Below are 17,865 nucleotides of genomic sequence, written 5' to 3'. Positions count from 1 at the left end.
TGCAGCAGCAACCCGTTTTTGTGCCCTGTGGTGTAGCAGCGGCCAGTTTTTGCACTCTGTGGTATGGCAGCAGCCCATTTTTGCGCCCCAAGGCATGGTGGCATCCCATTTTCACTCCCTGAAGCATAGCAGCAGCCTGTTTTCGCACCCCATGGCACAGCATCCTGTTTTTGTGCCTATGGCCGTGGCGCTAGCACAAGTGAGGGTGTCCTAAAATATGATGCTGTTATCTGACTTGCTTAATGGCCATCACAACTTACAACGGTCATTATGGTTGTAAACTGAGGACTATCGATATGAGCAGTGTGTCTCCATTCAATCTCAAATGGGAGATTTTGCAGAAGGCAATATTTTTCGTGCTTTTCAGGAGCAATGTGTTTCATAGTTAGGAACAACTGTATATATTAAATTTACGCTGTGCAGAGGAGTAGTAATGTGGTTATTTTTTAAAAAAACTAATCACATTACACCAAGAACTAACCAAACTACCTCATTTTCTACTGAAATGCAGTAGAGAAGAATACAGGTAATCCTTGACTTACAACCACTCATTGAGTGACCGTTAGAAGTTACAACGAACGGCACTGAAAAAAGTGACTTAAGGCTGTTTTCACACTTGGAGAGAATTGCAGCATTCCCCGTGGTCACGTGATCAAAATTCAGCCACTTGGCAGCCAGCTCATATTTATGACGGTTGCAGCATCCGAGCATCTTGCGACCACCTTTTTTCAAGCTTCTGACAAGCAAAATCAATGGGGAAGCCAAAGTCATTAACAAACACGTTACTAACTTAACAACTGCTATGATTCACTTAACTATAGCAAGAAAGGTCGTAAAATGGGGCAAAACTCACTTAACAATTAGCAACAGAAATTTGGGGCTCAGTTGTGGTCGTAAATCGAGGACTCCCTGTATGGAAATTTTTAAAACTAATCAAGTCGCACCATTTTCTATTGAAATGGAGTACAGAAAAAATGCACTACACGGGGCAGAAATGAATTGTGACTGCTTCATGTAGTGTATCCTGTTGGGACACGCATTAAAAGGAAACTTTGCTCCATGTATATAAAAGATATTTTGGGGCCTCTGAGAGTTTTTTTTCCATCAGGTCATCCTAGATATCCCATCTGGGATATCATGTCTGTGTAGATATAAATTTACCAGGTTTATTTCTCTGGGAACTGCTGTACTTGACAGAGGTCACAGCCCTCTAGTAGTGCCTTTGGTCTTAAAAGCAGCCTAACCGTTTAAAGCTCTGGAGCGTTTCAATTTTAATTAGAAGAGTTTTACCAAAGGAAGCCAGAAGGGAAAAAATCCTTCTGTGAGGAAAGAGGAGGGGGAATTTCATTCTGTACTGCAGGATTTTTGGATCTAGCAAACACCACTTAGGTATACAATTAATGTGGCTTCTGTGCCCTGAAGCTGTGAAGCGGTTTGGATTTGATCTCAGAAAAGTGCTTTAAAATGCCCAAATTTGACTCGGCTTCTGCATAAAACCCAAAGTAATTGGTTTTCCTGGCAAACCCTCAGAGTCTCCTTAGCAAGATTTATTAAGAAGAAATAGCGTTCTAAGAATTCCAGTGACAGATCTGCTTCCTGTCAACAAGCAATATACCGCAAAGTCCTTGACTTACAAGCTGTTCGCTTAGTGACTGTTCGAAGCTACAACGGCCACCGGAAAAATGTGATTTATGACTGCTTTTCAACTTACAACCGTTGCAGCATTCCCACGGCGACAGTTGCAGTGATTCAGTTAACAACAGTGGAAAGAAAGATTGTAAAATGGGACAAAACTCCCCTCACAACTGTCTTGCTTAGCAGTCGAAATTTTGGGCTCAGCTGGGCGTTGTAAGTCGAGGATCACCTGTATCTAAAAGTATATTAGGGCATGTAAAAAAACAACAACAACAGGTGACATTCTGATTTCACTGTAATGGCTGCCATCTTGCCTTTTTGGACCCCATCTTGTCAGCATCTCCCTGCAACAGGAGATTAGAAAGGGATTAGTGACCATTTCTCTTACCTCCCCTTCTGCTTTGCGAAAGGAAGGGACACTCCCCAGGTTTTCCGGAGAGTAAAAGGACGGGGGGGGGGAACGCTTTCATACTTGAAAGGTTAACGTTAGCCTAGGGTTAGGCAACCTTGGCTCTTTTATGACTCGGGGACTTCAACTCCCAGAATTCCTGAGCCAGCCATGCTGAGGGGAAAGGGAGAGGTTTCCAAGCTGAGCCATGCTGGCTCAGGAATTCTGGGAGTTGAAGTCCACGAGTCATAAAAGAGCCAAGGTTGCCTACCCCTGCGTTAGCCCTTTGAGATATTCACAATAGTGAATATTGTGCTAACTCTAGGGCTTTTTTTCTCATAGAATGCTCAGAACTGCATTCCAGCACCTTTTTTTTGTGCAAAAAAACCCCTCCCTCTATTGGCTTTAGGAGTAGGCAATCTTGGCTCTTTTTTATGACTCGTGGACTTCAACTCCCAGAAATCCTGAGCCAGCCATGCTGAGGGGAAAGAGAGAGGTTTCCAAGCTGAGCTGTGCTGGCTCAGGAATTCTGGGAGTTGAAGTCCTTGAATCATAAAAGAGCCAAGGTTGCCAACCCTGCACTAAAGGAGGACATTAAAATTATTTACAAAGTTACTTCTTTTGGGAACTAAACTTTTAGAATCTAAAACAGCTAATTCAAAAAAGTCAACAGGAAAGAACCTCACATTTTTCATCTGCTTCTGTCTTTTGGAAGGTAAAATTAGATAACAAAATAATCTTATTTCCTATGTTAACATCTCTGCAATGAAATCAATAAAGGTAACAGGAAAGAAATGAGATACATTTTTCTCAATGTAATATGTCTAATTTAGCTGATGCTAGAAAAAAATAGTATCTTTTGTACACCCTTGAAAACTATTTTGAATCTATAACCACTGAACCATTTTAAATTAAACAATTCTTAAGAATGAAATATTCTTAATTTGGACTTTACTTTTACTCTTTGGACTGTTGTGTGTTTTGAAAAATAGATAATTTAGAATCTAGTTATGTTGCACTTCAGTCTTTAAATAATTAACCTAGGATATACATAACAATATATGATATTTTCCATGGTGAGCTTAACATCAATAACAACATTTATTAAAAAGGCTAAAATAATTTCGGGTGGTATTATCTGAACATTAAAATTTTGTTTAGTCACAGTCTTTCAAAAGATGTTACATATGTGCATAAGAGTAGTCAGTAGCATATGCCTTTTTAAAAATATCAAACATGCAAAGAAACAAAAATAAGTCCAAAAGATCTGTATTACATCCAGAAATGCCAACTTTGCAACCAATATTTCTCACCCAAAACTATGGCACCCTAAGGATACCTGCATTTATTTATTTATTTATTTATTTATAATGAGACTTGTATGCCACCCTATCTCCCGAAGGACTCAGGGCGGCTAACAACAATAAAATACAATAAATACAAATATTAAAAAGGAATTAAATTATGTCGAAGTCCCACTAAAACCAATAAAAACATTTAAAATCATAATTAAAACCCCATTATCATCAGTCCTGGTCGGCCTATTGGAAAAGATATGTCTTAAGGTCACGACGAAAGGACCGAAGGTCTGGGGCCATCCGGAGCTCCCAGGGAAGCTGATTCCACAAAGTAGGTGTCCCAACAGATAAGGCCCTCCCCCTGGGGGTCACCAGCCGACATTGTCTGGCTGATGGCACCCTGAGGAGGCCCTCTCTGTGCGAGCGCACAGGGCGATGGGAAATCGTTCCTGGCAGCAGACGGTCCTGCAAATAACCCGGGCCTAAGCCATGTAGGGCTTTATAGGTAAGGACCAGCACCTTGAATCTCACCCGGAGGGCAACCGGTAACCAATGCAGCTCGCGCAGGAGGGATGTAATATGGGAGTATCGGGATGCTCCCATCACAACCCGCGCAGCCGCATTCTGCACCAGCTGAAGCCTCCAGGTGGTCTTCAAGGGCAGCCCCATGTAGAGAGCATTGTGGTAATCTACACAGGAGGGGACGAGCGCATGAGTGACCGTACGTAAAGCATCTCAGTCCAGATAGGGTCACAACTGGCGCATCAGGCGAACCTGTGCAAATGGCCCCCTGGCCACGACTCCAACGTGGTCTTCTAAACTGAGTCGTGCATCCAGGAGGACACCTAAGTTGCGCGCCCTATCAACGGGAGGCAACACCTCTCCCCCCATAACCAAAGATGGAAGATCTTGGACTACACGAGATGCCGATACATAAAGCCATTCGGTCTTGGCCGGGTTGAGCTGGAGCCTGTACTTCCCCATCCAGATTCGTACCGCTTCCAGGCACCGGGACATCACGTCGAGGGCATCACTGGGTTGGTTCGGGGTGGAGATGAAAAGCTGGGTATCATCAGCATATTGATGATACCTCACCCTGAAGCCACGGATGATCTCGCCCAGTGGCTTCATATAGATGTTGAACAGGAGGGGAGAGAGGACCGACCCCTGGGGCACCCCACAATCAAGGGGCCTTGGGGTTGACCTCTGCCCCCCTGCCAACACCGTCTGTGAACAGCCCGAGAGGTAGGAGGAGAACCACTGTAAAACAGTGCCTCCCACTCCCAACCCCAGGAGACATCGCAGCAGGATACCATGGTCAATGGTATCAAAAGCCGCTGAGAGGTCTAATAGGACTAGGACAGAGGAATAACCCCTATCCCGAGCCCGCCAGAGATCATCCACCAGCACGACCAATGCTGTCTCCATGCTGTACCCGGGCCTGAAACCCAATTGGTATGGATCCAGATACTCAGTTTCCTCCAGGACCAACGGGAGTTGCCGTGCCACCACACTCTCAACAACCTTCGCAAGAAAACGAAGGTTGGAGACAGGATGAAAGTTATTCAAAATGGCTGGGTCCAGGGCAGGTTTCTTGAGGAGGGGCCTCACCACCGCCTCCTTCAAGGCGGCAGGGAAGCACCCTTCACTCAGAGCATTAATCACTGCCTGGAACTAGCCTCGTGTGACCTCCCGAGCTGCATAAACCAGCCAGGAGGGACATGGGTCCAACAAACATGTGGCGGTACTCAATCTACCCATGATCCTATCCACTTCATCCGGCGTCACAGGGTCAAACTCCTCCCAAATAATATCAGCCAGACCCGTCGTTTCCCCCTCGTCAGATACTGCCCAGTCAGAGTCCAGACCGGTCCGAATCTGAGCGATTTTGTCCAGCAGATGCTGACTAAACTCCTCAGCCCGTACCTGCAAGGGATCTTACCCCATCCCCTGATTTAAAAGGGAACGGGTCACCCTAAACAGGGTGGCCGGGCATACATGCAAATGCTTCTCTGGGATCAGTAACGCAGCAGGGATTGCTTTTTCCTTCCAGGAAATACCAAACATGGCCTTGAGAATTCCAATGTTCGTTACAAACTTTTCTGGATGTGGTTGGAAAGCGGCTGTTTGGTGCCGGAGACCACTGCCACGAGGAACACAGCTCTGGGTCGGGGTTCGGAGCAGCTCCGGGTGGGGGCTCAGCACGGGCCGCGGCGTGGCAACTTCAGGGAGAGGAATCCCCACGGTGGCTGTGTGGAGGGGAATCCCCGCAGCATGTGGTGGGGGTGCAAAGGACGGGCGACGACACCGTAGCAAGACACCGGCATCGCTCCCAGTGACAGTACCTTTGAGTTCTGGCACCTTTTTTTTTTAAAAAAAGCACTGACTAACTCTATCTTCATTCTAAGGTTATATTAACAACAGGGGTCCCCAACCTGTGGGCCATGGCCCACTACCAGTCCCCGGCCTATTCCCAACCGGGTTGTGTGAGTGCCCGGCTGGTGTGCGCACACGCACAGCCTCACTCGAGTGAGCATCACAGGCGCTCAGGGCCTCCCTCGGCTGCCCCTCCCACAAAATCATCCTCTCTTTCCCCCACCCACCCCCCTTTCTGGGCTGCCAACCCAGAAAGGTTGGGGAACTCTGTATTAACAGAATTTTTCCAAGTCTGAATGTATTCCTTGCTACATTTCCTTTTATTCTCTGGAAAACAAGGAGAGTCCATTCCAAGAGTCTTCCCACACCCATCCTTCTGTGGACTGAGATACAGGGAGTCCTCGACATATGACCACAATTGAGCCCAACATTTCTATTGCTATGCAAGACAGCTATTAAATGAATTTTGTCCCATATTACGCCCTTCTTTGCTACAGTTGATAATAACAGCAACAATAATAATAATTACGCAAACTGATTACAAAGCTAGATATGATCAAGTTGCTAAACTAATCCACTGGGCATTGTGTAAAAAATACAACTTGCCTCTGTCCAAAAAGCGTGGGAACGTAGGGTGGAAAAAGTCGAGAATGAGAGGGTGAAGATCTTGTGGGACTTCCGAATACAGACAGATTGCCATTTGGAACACAAAACGCCAGATACCACAATTTTAGAGAACCAAAGCGTACAGTTGATTGATATCACTGTACCAGGAGATGCCAGAGTCGAAGAAAAAGAACTGGAAAAAATTACGAAATACCGCAACCTGGCCATCGAAACTGCGCAATTATGGATGAAACGTTTAACAGTGATACCCATTATCATCAGGGCACTGGGAACTATGTCCAAAAACTTTGCAAAATACATCAAGAAATTGCAGCTTCCTGCAATAACTCCAGCAAAGCTACAAAAAACTGTGCTACTCGGAACATCTTACATTTTAAGGAGATACCTGGTTGATACCTAGGATGCTGGCAGCAACCCGTGTCAACCATCAGTGCCAGTCAATTTGAGTGTTCAGTTGATTGAGTTTCATGTTTAATGAATAAAAGTTTTATAATAATAAAGTTGGAAGGGACCTTGAAGGTCATCTAGTCCAACCCCCTGCTCAGGGAGGAAACCCTATACCATTTCCGACAAATGGCTGTCCAGTCTGTTCTTAAAAACTTCCAGTGTTGGAGCATTCACAGCTTCTGGAGGCAGGTTGTTCCACTGATTAATTGTTCTAACTGTCAGGAAGTTTCTCCTTAGTTCCAGGTTGCTTCTCTCCTTGGTTAGTTTCCATCCATTGCTTCTTGTCCTGCCTTCGGGCGCTTTGGAGAATAGCTTGACTCCCTCTTCTTTGTGACAGCCCCTGAGATACTGGAACACAGCTATCATATCACCAATTAAACTTTGTTGTTGTTGTTAGCTGCGGAGTCGTGTCCAACCCATCGCGACCCTATGGACAATGTTCCTCCAGGACTTCCTGTCCTCTAGCATCTTCTGGAGTCCATTTCAGCTCACGCCTACTGCTTCAGTGACTCCAGCCACCTCATTCTCTGTCGTCCCCTTCTTCTCTTTCCCTCGATCTTTCCCAGCATTAGGCTCTTCTCCAGTGAGTCCTTCCTTCTCATTAGGTGGCCAAAGGATTTGAGTTTCAACTTCAGGATCTGGCCTTCTAAAGAGCAGTCAGGGTTGATTTCCTTTAGGGCTGACCAGTTTGATCGCCTTGCAGTCCAAGGGACTCGCAGGAGTCTTCTCCAGCACCACAGTTCAAAGGCCTCAATTCTTTGGTGCTCAGCCTTTTTTATGGTCCAACTTTCACAGCCATACATGCAACTGGGAAGACCATAGCCTTGACTATACGCACTTTTGTTGACAGGGTGATGTCTCTGCTTTTTAGTGTGCTGTCTAGATTTGCCATGGCTTTCCTCCCAAGGAGCAAGCGTCTTTTAATTTCTTGGCTGCAGTCCCCGTCTGCGGTGATCTTGGAGCCCAGGAAAATAAAATCTGTCACTACCTCCATTTCTTCCCCATCTATTTGCCAGGAATTGAGAGGGCCAGATGCCATGATCTGGGTTTTCTTAATGTTAAGTTTCAACCCAACTTTTGCATCTCTCTCTTCACCCACAACAAGAGGCTCTTTAGTCCTTCTTCACTTTCTGCCATTAGAGTGGTATCATCTGCATATCTTAGGTTGTTGATATTTCTCCCGGGAATCTTAATCCCAACTTTTGATTCATCTAACCCTGCCTTTCTCATGATGTGCTCTGCATATAAGTTAAATAGGCAGGGTGACAGTATACAGCCTTGCCGGACTCCTTTCCCAATTTTGAACCAATCAGTGGTTCCGTGTCCAGTTCTCCACTGTTGCTTCTTGACCCACATATAGGTTTCTCAAGAGACAAATAAGGTGGTCTGGTACTCCCATCTCTTTAAGTACTTGCCACAGTTTGTTATGATCCACACAATCAAAGGCTTTAGCATAGTCAATGAAGCAGAAGTAGATGTTTTTCAGGAACTCCCTAGCTTTCCCCATTATCCAGTGTATGTTGGCAATTTGATCTCTAGTTCCTCTGCCTCTTCGAAATCCTGCCTGTACTTCTGGTAATTCTCGATCCACATACTGCTGGAGTCTAACTTGTAGGATTTTAAGCATAACTTTACTAGCATGTGGAATGAGTGCAATGGTGCGATAGTTTGAACATTCTTTGGCACTGCCTTTCTTTGGAATTGGAATGTAAACTGATCTTTTCCAATCCTGTGGCCACTGTTGAGTTTTCCAAATTTGCTGGCAAATTGAGTGTAGCACTTTTATTGCATCGTCTTTTACGATTTTGAATAGCTCAGCTGGAATATTGTCACCTCCACTAGCTTTGTTGTTGCTCAGCTTTTCTAAGGCCCACTTCACTTCACATTCTAGGATGTTTGGCTCAAGGTCAGTGACCACCTCATTGTGGTTATCAGGGACATTAAGCTTGTTCTTGTATAGTTCTTCTGTGTAATTTTGCCACATCTTTTTAATCTCTTCTGCCTCTGTTAGGTCCCTACCATTTTGGTCCTTTATCATGCCCATTTTTGCATTAAACGTTCCCTTCATCTCTCCAATTTTCTTGAAGAGATCTCTGGTCCTCCCTATTCTATTGTTTTCTTCTATTTCTTTGCACTGTTCATTTAAGAAGACATTCTTATCTCTTCTAGCTATTCTCTGGAATTCTGCATTCAATTGGGCGTATCTTTCGTTTTCTCCCTTGCCTTTCGCTTCCCTCCTTTCCTCAGCTATTTGCAAAGCTTCCTCAGACAGCCATTTTGTTTTCTTGCATTTCTTTTCCTTTGGGATGGTTTTAGTTGCTACCTCTTGTACAATGTTGCGAACCTCCGTCCATAGTTCTTCAGGCACTCTGTCTATCAGATCTAATTCCTTAAATCTATTTGTCACCTCTACTGAATATTCAACCGGGATATGATTTAATTCATACCTGAGTGGCCTAGTGCTTTTCCCTACTTTCTTCAGTTTAAGCCTAAACTTTGCAAACAAGAAGCTCATGGTCTGAGCCACAGTAAGCTCCTGGTCTTGTTTTTACTGACTGTATAGAGCTCCTCCATCTTTGGCTGCAGAGCACATAGTCAATCTGATTTCTGTGTTGACCGTCTGGTGATGTCCATGTGTAGAGCCGTCTCTTGGGTTGTTGGAAAAGAGAGTTTGCTATGACCATCGTATTCTCTTGACAAAATTCTATCAGCCTGTGCCCTGTTTCATTTTGTACTCCAAGGCCAAACTTGCCTGTTATTCTGATTATCTTTTGGCTTCCTACTTTAACATTCCAATCCCCCATGATGATAAGGACATCATTTTTTGGTGTTAGTTCTATAAGGTGCTGTAGGGCTTCATAGAACCGGTCAATTTCATCCTCTTCAGCACTGGTGGTTGGGGCATAGACCTGGACTACTGTGATATTGAATGGTTTGCCTTGGATTCGAACTGAGATCATTCTGTCATTTTGGGGATAATATCCCAGTATTGCTTTTCCTACTCTTTTATTGACTATGAAGGCTACTCCATTTCTTCTGAAGGATTCTTGCCCGCAGTAGTATACCTGATGGTCATCTGAATTAAATTCACCCATTCCTGTCCATTTGAGTTCGCTGATTCCTAAGATGTCGATGTTCAGTCTTGTCATCTCTTGTTTGACCACATCCAGCTTTCCTTGATTCATGGATCTTACATTCCAGGTTCCTATGGAGAAAAAATCTTTACAGCATCGGACTTTCCTTTCACCATCAGACATATCCACAGCTGAGCGTCCTTTCGGCTTTGGCCCAGTCGCTTCATTCCTTCTGGCGCTACTAGTACTAGCCCTCTGCTCTTCCCCAGTAGCATATTGGACGCCTTCTGACCTGAGGGGCTCATCTTCCAGCATCATATCGTTTTGCCTTTTGGTACTGTCCATGGGGTTTTCATGGCAAAGATACTGGAGTGGGTTGCCATTTCCTTCTCCAGTGGATCACATTTTGTCAGAACTCTCTGCTATGACCTGTCCGTCTTGGGTGGCCCTGCACGGCATAGCTCATAGCTTCATTGAATTACGCAAGCCCCTTCGCCACGACAAGGCAGTAATCCATGAAGGGGTTTCATTAAACTAGACATACCCAATTCCTGAAAACATTCTTCATATGTTCTAGCCTCCAGACCCTAATCTTTTTTTTATTTTGCTCTTTTCTGCACCCTTTCCAGAGTCTTTGACGGGCTCACTTTCCTTGGTGCCCTGTGGTCATCCTGATTTTGCTTAAGTGTTGATTCAGGGCTGAGGGAGAAACCTTTTCTTCTGATTGAAGAATGGTTAGAAAATCCAACATAGCAGCAGGAAGGACCCAGAAAAAGTCAAGTCAAAAATAGATTATCTCCAGACAGAGATTGTGCGCACCAAATCCAGATATTGAAAATGCACAGTTATGATGGATCTATAATTTCCTTTATTTGTGTGTGTGTGGGGGGGTTATAGATTAATATTAATCAGTCATATTTTTTGTGTGTCCATTTGTGTGTGTGATTCCAGTCTTGGTTTTGGGGACAATACTTCTGATCCTTGTCTGTTTTAGGGGGGCCACCTCTGTGGTTTACAGTTGCGAAGAGAAAGGATCGCAGGTCCAGTATGCTGCCAAAATATTGAAGAAAACGGTAAGTGTAAATCTCTTCCTTCCATCACACTTTTTTTTACTAGCTTTGTATCCTGCCTTAATTTGTACTAAGACAAGACAGTGTAAAGCAGGCATGCCAATCTGCTGGCCCTCGGGCCGGATGCATCACAACGAAACCGCGCCCTCCCCATTGCCGGCAATGATGAAAAAGTCACGATACATCGTGCGACGTCACGTGACGTCACGAGTTTGACATGCCTGGTGTAAAGGGTGCTCTTATTTTCCCACAATCACATCCATATGAGGTGGATTGGGCTGAGAGGCTTTGGGTGACCCAACATCCCCCAGCCGCTTTCATGCCAAAGGCAGACTAGAACTCACTGTTTTCTGATGATTGGCCCAAAGTCAGCAAGCTGGCTTTCATGCCTGAGATGAAACTAGAATTCACAGCTCCTGGTGATTGGCCCAAGTCAATGAGCTGGCTTTCATGCCTAAGGTGGAACTCGAACTCACTGTTTCCAGATGATTGTCCCAAAGTCAGCCAGCTGGCTTTCATGCCTGAGATGAAACTAGAATTCACAGCTCCTGGTGATTGGCCCAAGTCACCTAGCCAGCTTTCATGCCTAAGGTGGAACTAGAACTCACTGTTTCCTGATGATTGGCCCAAAGTCAGCCAGCTAGCTTTCATGCCTAAGGCAGGACTAGAATTCCCAGACTCCTGACTTCTAGACTGTGCCTTAACCACTAGGCCAAACTGACTCTCTCGTGTTTTTCCGTGTTCCTTACAAAATAGCCTAGGGGAGAATATGAATACAGAGGAACATGGATGATTTTCTGCAGTGGGGGACAACCAGTCTCCCAAGAAATTGATATACCATTGTAAAAACAGTGGCAACTTGCTCCAGATTAACTTTAGAGCAGTTTACACTGCATGGCAATACAGGTAGTCCTTAACTTATGACCACAGTTGGGATCAGAAATCCATTTGTAAGTCATTGCAGTCATACGTTGAGGCAACCACATGACCAGATCCATTTTTTTGCCATTTTTCACTGTGGTCATTAAATGAACCAATACATACTGAAAAAGGAGAATATTTGTAGCTCAGGATTGAAATGAGGGGTTCTTGCTCTGTTTTTTGCCAGAAACCAACAAGGAAGTCACAAACTGTGATCTGAGGGATATTGCAATTGGGTGTTCTCTCCCAGCCTACGTACGTCCTTGTTACTTCACAAAGACAACCCTTCTTTTAACAGTAGACTGGAAAAATAAACCCCAAAAAACAAAAGCAACAAAACACTTTTCCAAAAGCAAAACGGACCACGAGTCAAACAGGAAATAACTCACAGGCAAAATAAACAGACCATGATCTCTTGACACTGAAGTTCTTTGCAAACGGTTGCCTCCAGCAACCAGCCCTGCCCACACATTCCTTTTTTGTTATGCAGCCCCCAAGGCGTGGCTTCTCACTGCTTTCTCCTTCTCCCCTGGAGTCGCCCCATTGCCTCCCTCTGACCTACTCGTATGACCTGTCTGCATTTACGAGCGTCTCTGAGGTCTTCCATCTATGCTTCCTCCGAGTCCGACTCAGCCTCCCAGCACAGCTGGCTGTCAGCTTGATCATGAGTGGAGGGGCCAGGTTCTTCTTCACTTTGTAAGTCCTGTAGCGTGTAGCTCATCAGAGCCTTCCTCCTCCTCTGATGGCTCCCCAGACCCCTCCTCCTCCTCCCCTGATTCCCTGGACCCAGCTGCCAGGATCACAGGCTGACACAAAATCACAACACTGGGTCACAAAGGAAAGCCAGTTGCCAAGTGCCCAAAATGTGCTCTCATTATTGCCGAAGGGTGTGTGACATTTTAAAATGGCCAGAAATGCTTTGCAAACTGTGGAACTCCTGTTCCAAGGCCATACTCGTAAAATAGCTGGTCACAAATTAATGGATCGAGAACTACCAGAAGTACAGGCAGGATTTCGAAGAGGCAGAGGAACTAGAGATCAAATTGCCAACATACACTGGATCATGGAGAAAGCTAGAGAGTTCCAGAAAAACATCTACTTCTGCTTCATTGACTATGCTAAAGCCTTTGATTGTGTGGATCACAACAAACTGTGGCAAGTTCTTAAAGAGATGGGAGTACCAGACCATCTTATTTGTCTCTTGAGAAACCTATATGCGGGTCAAGAAGCAACAGTGAGAATTGGACACAGAACCACTGATTGGTTCAAAATTGGGAAAGGAGTCCGGCAAGGTTATATACTGTCACCCTGCCTATTTAACTTATATGCAGAGCACATCATGAGAAAGGCAGGGTTAGATGAATCAAAAGTTGGGATTAAGATTCCCGGGAGAAATATCAACAACCTAAGATATGCAGATGATACCACTCTAATGGCAGAAAGTGAAGAAGAACTAAAGAGCCTCTTGTTGTGGGTGAAGAAGGAGAGTGCAAAAGTTGGGTTGAAACTTAACATTAAGAAAACCAAGATCATGGCATCTTGCCCTCTCAATTCCTGGCAAATAGATGGGGAAGAAATGGAGGTAGTGACAGATTTTATTTTCCTGGGCTCCAAGATCACCGCAGATGGGGACTGCAGCCAAGAAATTCAAAGACGCTTGCTCCTGGGGAGGAAAGCCATGGAATATCTAGACAGCACACTAAAAAGCAGAGACGTCACCCTGCCAACAAAAGTGCGTATAGTCAAGGCTATGGTCTTCCCAGTTGCAATGTATGGCAGTGAAAGCTGAACCATAAGAAAGGCTGAGCGCCAAAGAATTGAGGCCTTTGAATTGTGGTGCTGGAGAAGACTCCTGTGAGTCCCTTGGACTTCAAGGCGATCAAACCGGTCAGTCCTTGAGGAGATCAACCCTGACTGCTCTTTAGAAGGCCAGATCCTGAAGCTAAAACTTAAATATGTTGGCCCCCTAATGAGAAGGAAGGACTCACTGGAGAAGAGCCTAATGCTGGGAAAGGTCGAGGGCAAGAGAAGAAGGGGACGACAGAGAACAAGGTGGCTGGATGGAGTCACTGAAGCAGTAGGCGTGAGCTCAAATGGACTCCAGAAGATGGTAGAGGACAGGAAGGCCTGGAGAAACGTTGTCCATGGGGTCGCGATGGGTCGGACACGACTTCGCAGCTAACAACAACAACAAGTAACTCTTCAGCAACATCTGTAGATAGAAAGGGTCAAAAAAGCACCACCCTTTTGTGTGGCCCAGAACAGGCAAAACAGTGGATGTGATACCATAATCCAAGCCCCTTTTATGGGCTAGGCTTGGATTGCAATGCTGCATCCGCCATCTTGTCTGTCATGATTCCACACCCACGGGATTCTGATTGCTCCCCCAGTATTTTCTAATAAAAGGTTCTGCTCCTCTGTCTGGCTGCCTGAATCATTTTTAAAGCAGAGATACTAGCTCAGTGTTTCTCAGCCTTGGCAATTTTCAAATCTGTGGACTTCAACTCTCAGAATTTCCCAGGCAGCTGGCTGGAGAATTCTGGGGGTTGAAGGCTTCACATCTTCCAAAGTTGAGAAACACTGTACTAAAGACTGAATTTCTATGACTGTATTCTCATGGATAAACCCATCAGCAGATAAACTGAGCTACAAAATCACAATCAAAAATCACAAGGAAATTTAATTTTCATTTAACTTAAATTCTCTGACAGCAGCAGAACTGTTCCTTTCTCCAATCTACTAATGACTTTTTGCTTGAAAATTGCATCATACTCAAACTGTTAACGATTTCCAGATAGGGCAATTACCTATCTCCCAGAAATGTGTTCAGCAAGAGACGGGAAACCGTAAACATTTACATCATCCTTTAAAGCCTATGATTAAAAAATAAATCTGAGCCCTAGTCCATGGATAAGTCAAAGTGAATTTTTAAGGTGCATTTTAGACCTTGGAGGTCATCTAGTCCAACCCCCTGCTCAGGCAGGAAACCCTACACTATTTCAGACAGATGGCTGTCCAGTCTCTTCTTAAAAACTTATAGTGTTGGAGCATTCACCGCTTCTGGAGGCAGGTTGTTCCACTGGTTAATTGTTCTAACAGTCAGGAAATTCCTCCTTAGTTCCAGGTTGCTTCTCTCCTTGATTAGTTTCCATCCGTTGCTTTATTGTCCTGCCGTCAGGCACTTTGGAAAATAGCTTGACTCCCTCTTCTTTGGGGCAGCCCCTGAGATATCACCACTTTTCCTATTTATGACGGGTCCAGTGTCCCAGGGTCATTTGATCATCTTTGTAACCTTCTGACCAGAAAAGTCAATGGGAAAGTCAGATTAACTTAACAGCTGTGTACCTAAGTTCACAACTGCAGCGATTCACTTAACAACTGTGGCAAGAAAGTCGTAAAATGGGGCAAAACTCACTTAACAAATGCCTCACTTAGCAACAAAAATTTTGGGCTCAATTGTGGTTGTAAATTGAGGACTATCTGTAATCTCACCTGCTCTTCAGAAGTCTATCTCAGTAAGATGGTTTTGACAGTCTTGTAGTAACCTTCAATGGCAGCCCCACAAAGAGTGCACTGGAGTAGTCAAGACACGTCTAGATCAAAGCAGGAGCCATTATTGCTAGGGCTTCTAGATCTAGGAAGGGTCAGCCAAGGTGCATCAATGCCCTCTACCCGGTGGTGGGATTCAGCTGGTTCCCTCTACCCAGTGGTGGGATTCAGCCGGTTTGCACCGGTTCGGTAGAACTGGTAGCTAAATTTTGTTGAGTTTGGAGAACCGGCTGAACGCACGCTGCTTCGGGAAGTCCGTTTGAGGCCTGGGGGGGGGGCCTCCCAGGCCTAGAACAGCCCACAGGAAGTACGTGGATGTCACTTCCAGAAGTCAGAGCCCAGGCCTGCATCCACGCGGAAAACCAGTTGCTCAGGTATTTGAATCCCACCACTGGCTCTACCTGCTGATCCAGCAGAAGCTGTGAATCTAGGAGACCTCCCTTCCCAAGACACAGAACTGCTCCTTTTAGGGACTACAGATAGTCCCTGACTTATGACCACAATTAGGACCATAATTTCCATTACTAACAAAGTGATTGTTAAGTGAGTCGTGCTGATTTTATGACCTTTTTGCCACTGTAGTTAAGTGAATCACATGGCCATTAAGCAAATCTGGCTTGCCCATTGAATTTGGTTGTTGGAAGCAGCTGGGAAGATCTCAAATGGTGATCATGTAATCCCAGAAAACTGCAACCAACATAAATACATGCGGATTGCCAAGCACCTAAATTTTGATCACATTATCGTGGGGATCCTGCAACGGTCCTAAGTGTGAGGCCTGTTCCTAAGTCACTTTTTTCAGTGCCATTATAGCTTCAAACGATCATTGAACGAACGTTGTAAGTCAAGGACTGCCTGTATGACCTTGGGTAATCATTCATAATACAGTAATAATAATTTATTAAGTGTATCTATACCCAATTCTCAGGGACTCCTAGCAGATTGGAATTGTTAAACCATTTAAAAAATAAAGAAAAAGACAAAAGACACAAAACCAGCACCAGGCAAAAGTACAGATGGTCCTCTACTTATAACTGTTAGTTAGGATCACTCTATATACAAATATACAATTCTATAATTGTATATCGTCAGCATCTTAGTGGTAACTCATTGCAAGCCTTCAGATGAGTTTGGGAACATGGTGGCTGCAGAGGCATACATGCAGGCAAGGGGTGGGAAAGGTCAAGATGGAATTCATGACCACACAATCACAACCCCATCATTTTGACTCATACACACCCACACACTACAATACCCCCAGCCTCTGTGTAAGTTCCACAGAATACTCTGGTTTCATGTTGTTTTGAAAACAAACAAATCTTATTATACTAAATTAATTAGCCCAAGACAAGTACACATCTTTATAATGGAAATAATGGAATTCCATAATTCCATTAATGTTATTAATGGAATAACTTGTTAATGGAATAACTTCAAACTTAATACTTTTAAAAAAAGATTAAAAGGGCCTGGCAGATTATATTCGAAACAGAATAATTGGCAGAATGTTGTTTATATTGCTCAAAAATCTTCTTTCTTGACCTCTTAGTGGAAAGAATAGCTTAATTTACATGTTGATAAGCCAGCGATCCATTCTGCAAATCATTTTTAGATTTTTTTTTCTTCCAATGTTTGCTTGTGACTCAGCCAACCTCTTGGCTTCCAAAATCTGGAGTTCTCTGTATCTTGTTAAATTACAAATAATGGAAATATAGTACAGAGAATCACAGATGTGACCTTGGAAAATGTACACGATAATGATACATGATTTAATCCCAGGACAGAAATAGAACGTTAGAAACAAATTTAAAGTGACTCTATCTTAACCTTGCAGAAGAGGGAAGGAAGGGGAAATTCTGCCAGGCTTCCAAGATTCTGTTATTACAGATGGTCCTCATTTAACAACTGATCACTTAATGACTGTTTTAAATTACGACGGCCTTGGAAAGGGTGCCGTATTAAAGCGCTTCTGATTTTTGCAGAGTTTTTGCACACACACACCACCTGCAGTTACATGATCACTATCAGGGTGTCATACAACCTGTTCACACTTACAACCAATTGCCAAGCACCTAGCAATCACCTGATCACTCACCATTTGCAATCTTCTCTGCTGGCTTCCCCAAAAAGTCAGTGGGGAAGCCAGCAAGCTGATGGTCCAAGGACTCCTTCTCTAGCTGAAAGTGGTCCCTGCCAATCCATGCCTGCTTGGATTTCGGCTGCTGAGATCCAAGCAGGCACGAAGCTCAAAATCCCTCTTGAGAACTCCATGGAAGGATGCAGAGAAATTTCTTATCAGGTACTTACCGTAGGAGCTGAGGACTTGGCAGCACAAGAAAACAAGAGCCAAGGTCTATGTGTTTTTTCAAGAGGCAACTGGACTTTTTTTTCCTTTGAAGCTGAAGAAGCTTCTTGGATGAGAAGGGAAACTACTTCAAAGAAAAACAAAAAAGTCCAGTTGCCTGTTGAAAAAGCACCTT

The 17,865-nt window shown here is 44.4% G+C and overlaps 1 protein-coding gene across 1 annotated transcript in view; it reads left to right on the top strand.

Moving 5' to 3' along the window:
• The window catches only part of LOC310641351 (calcium/calmodulin-dependent protein kinase type IV-like), a gene marked incomplete at its 3' end in the record, with an annotated part of 66,578 nt that overhangs the window by 13,131 nt on the left and 35,582 nt on the right, over positions 1-17,865 (top strand). The window contains exon 4 of the mRNA XM_083364325.1: positions 10,840-10,918. Coding sequence (XP_083220451.1) covers positions 10,840-10,918 — 79 coding nt within the window. The remainder of the gene's footprint in view (positions 1-10,839; positions 10,919-17,865) is intronic.

The sequence above is a fragment of the Vipera ursinii genome (assembly GCF_947247035.1).
Source record: "Vipera ursinii genome assembly, chromosome: 1".
Lineage (NCBI taxonomy): Eukaryota > Metazoa > Chordata > Lepidosauria > Squamata > Viperidae > Vipera > Vipera ursinii.
Note: the sequence above shows the minus strand (reverse complement) of the source record. Positions and strands in the feature narration are given on the sequence as shown.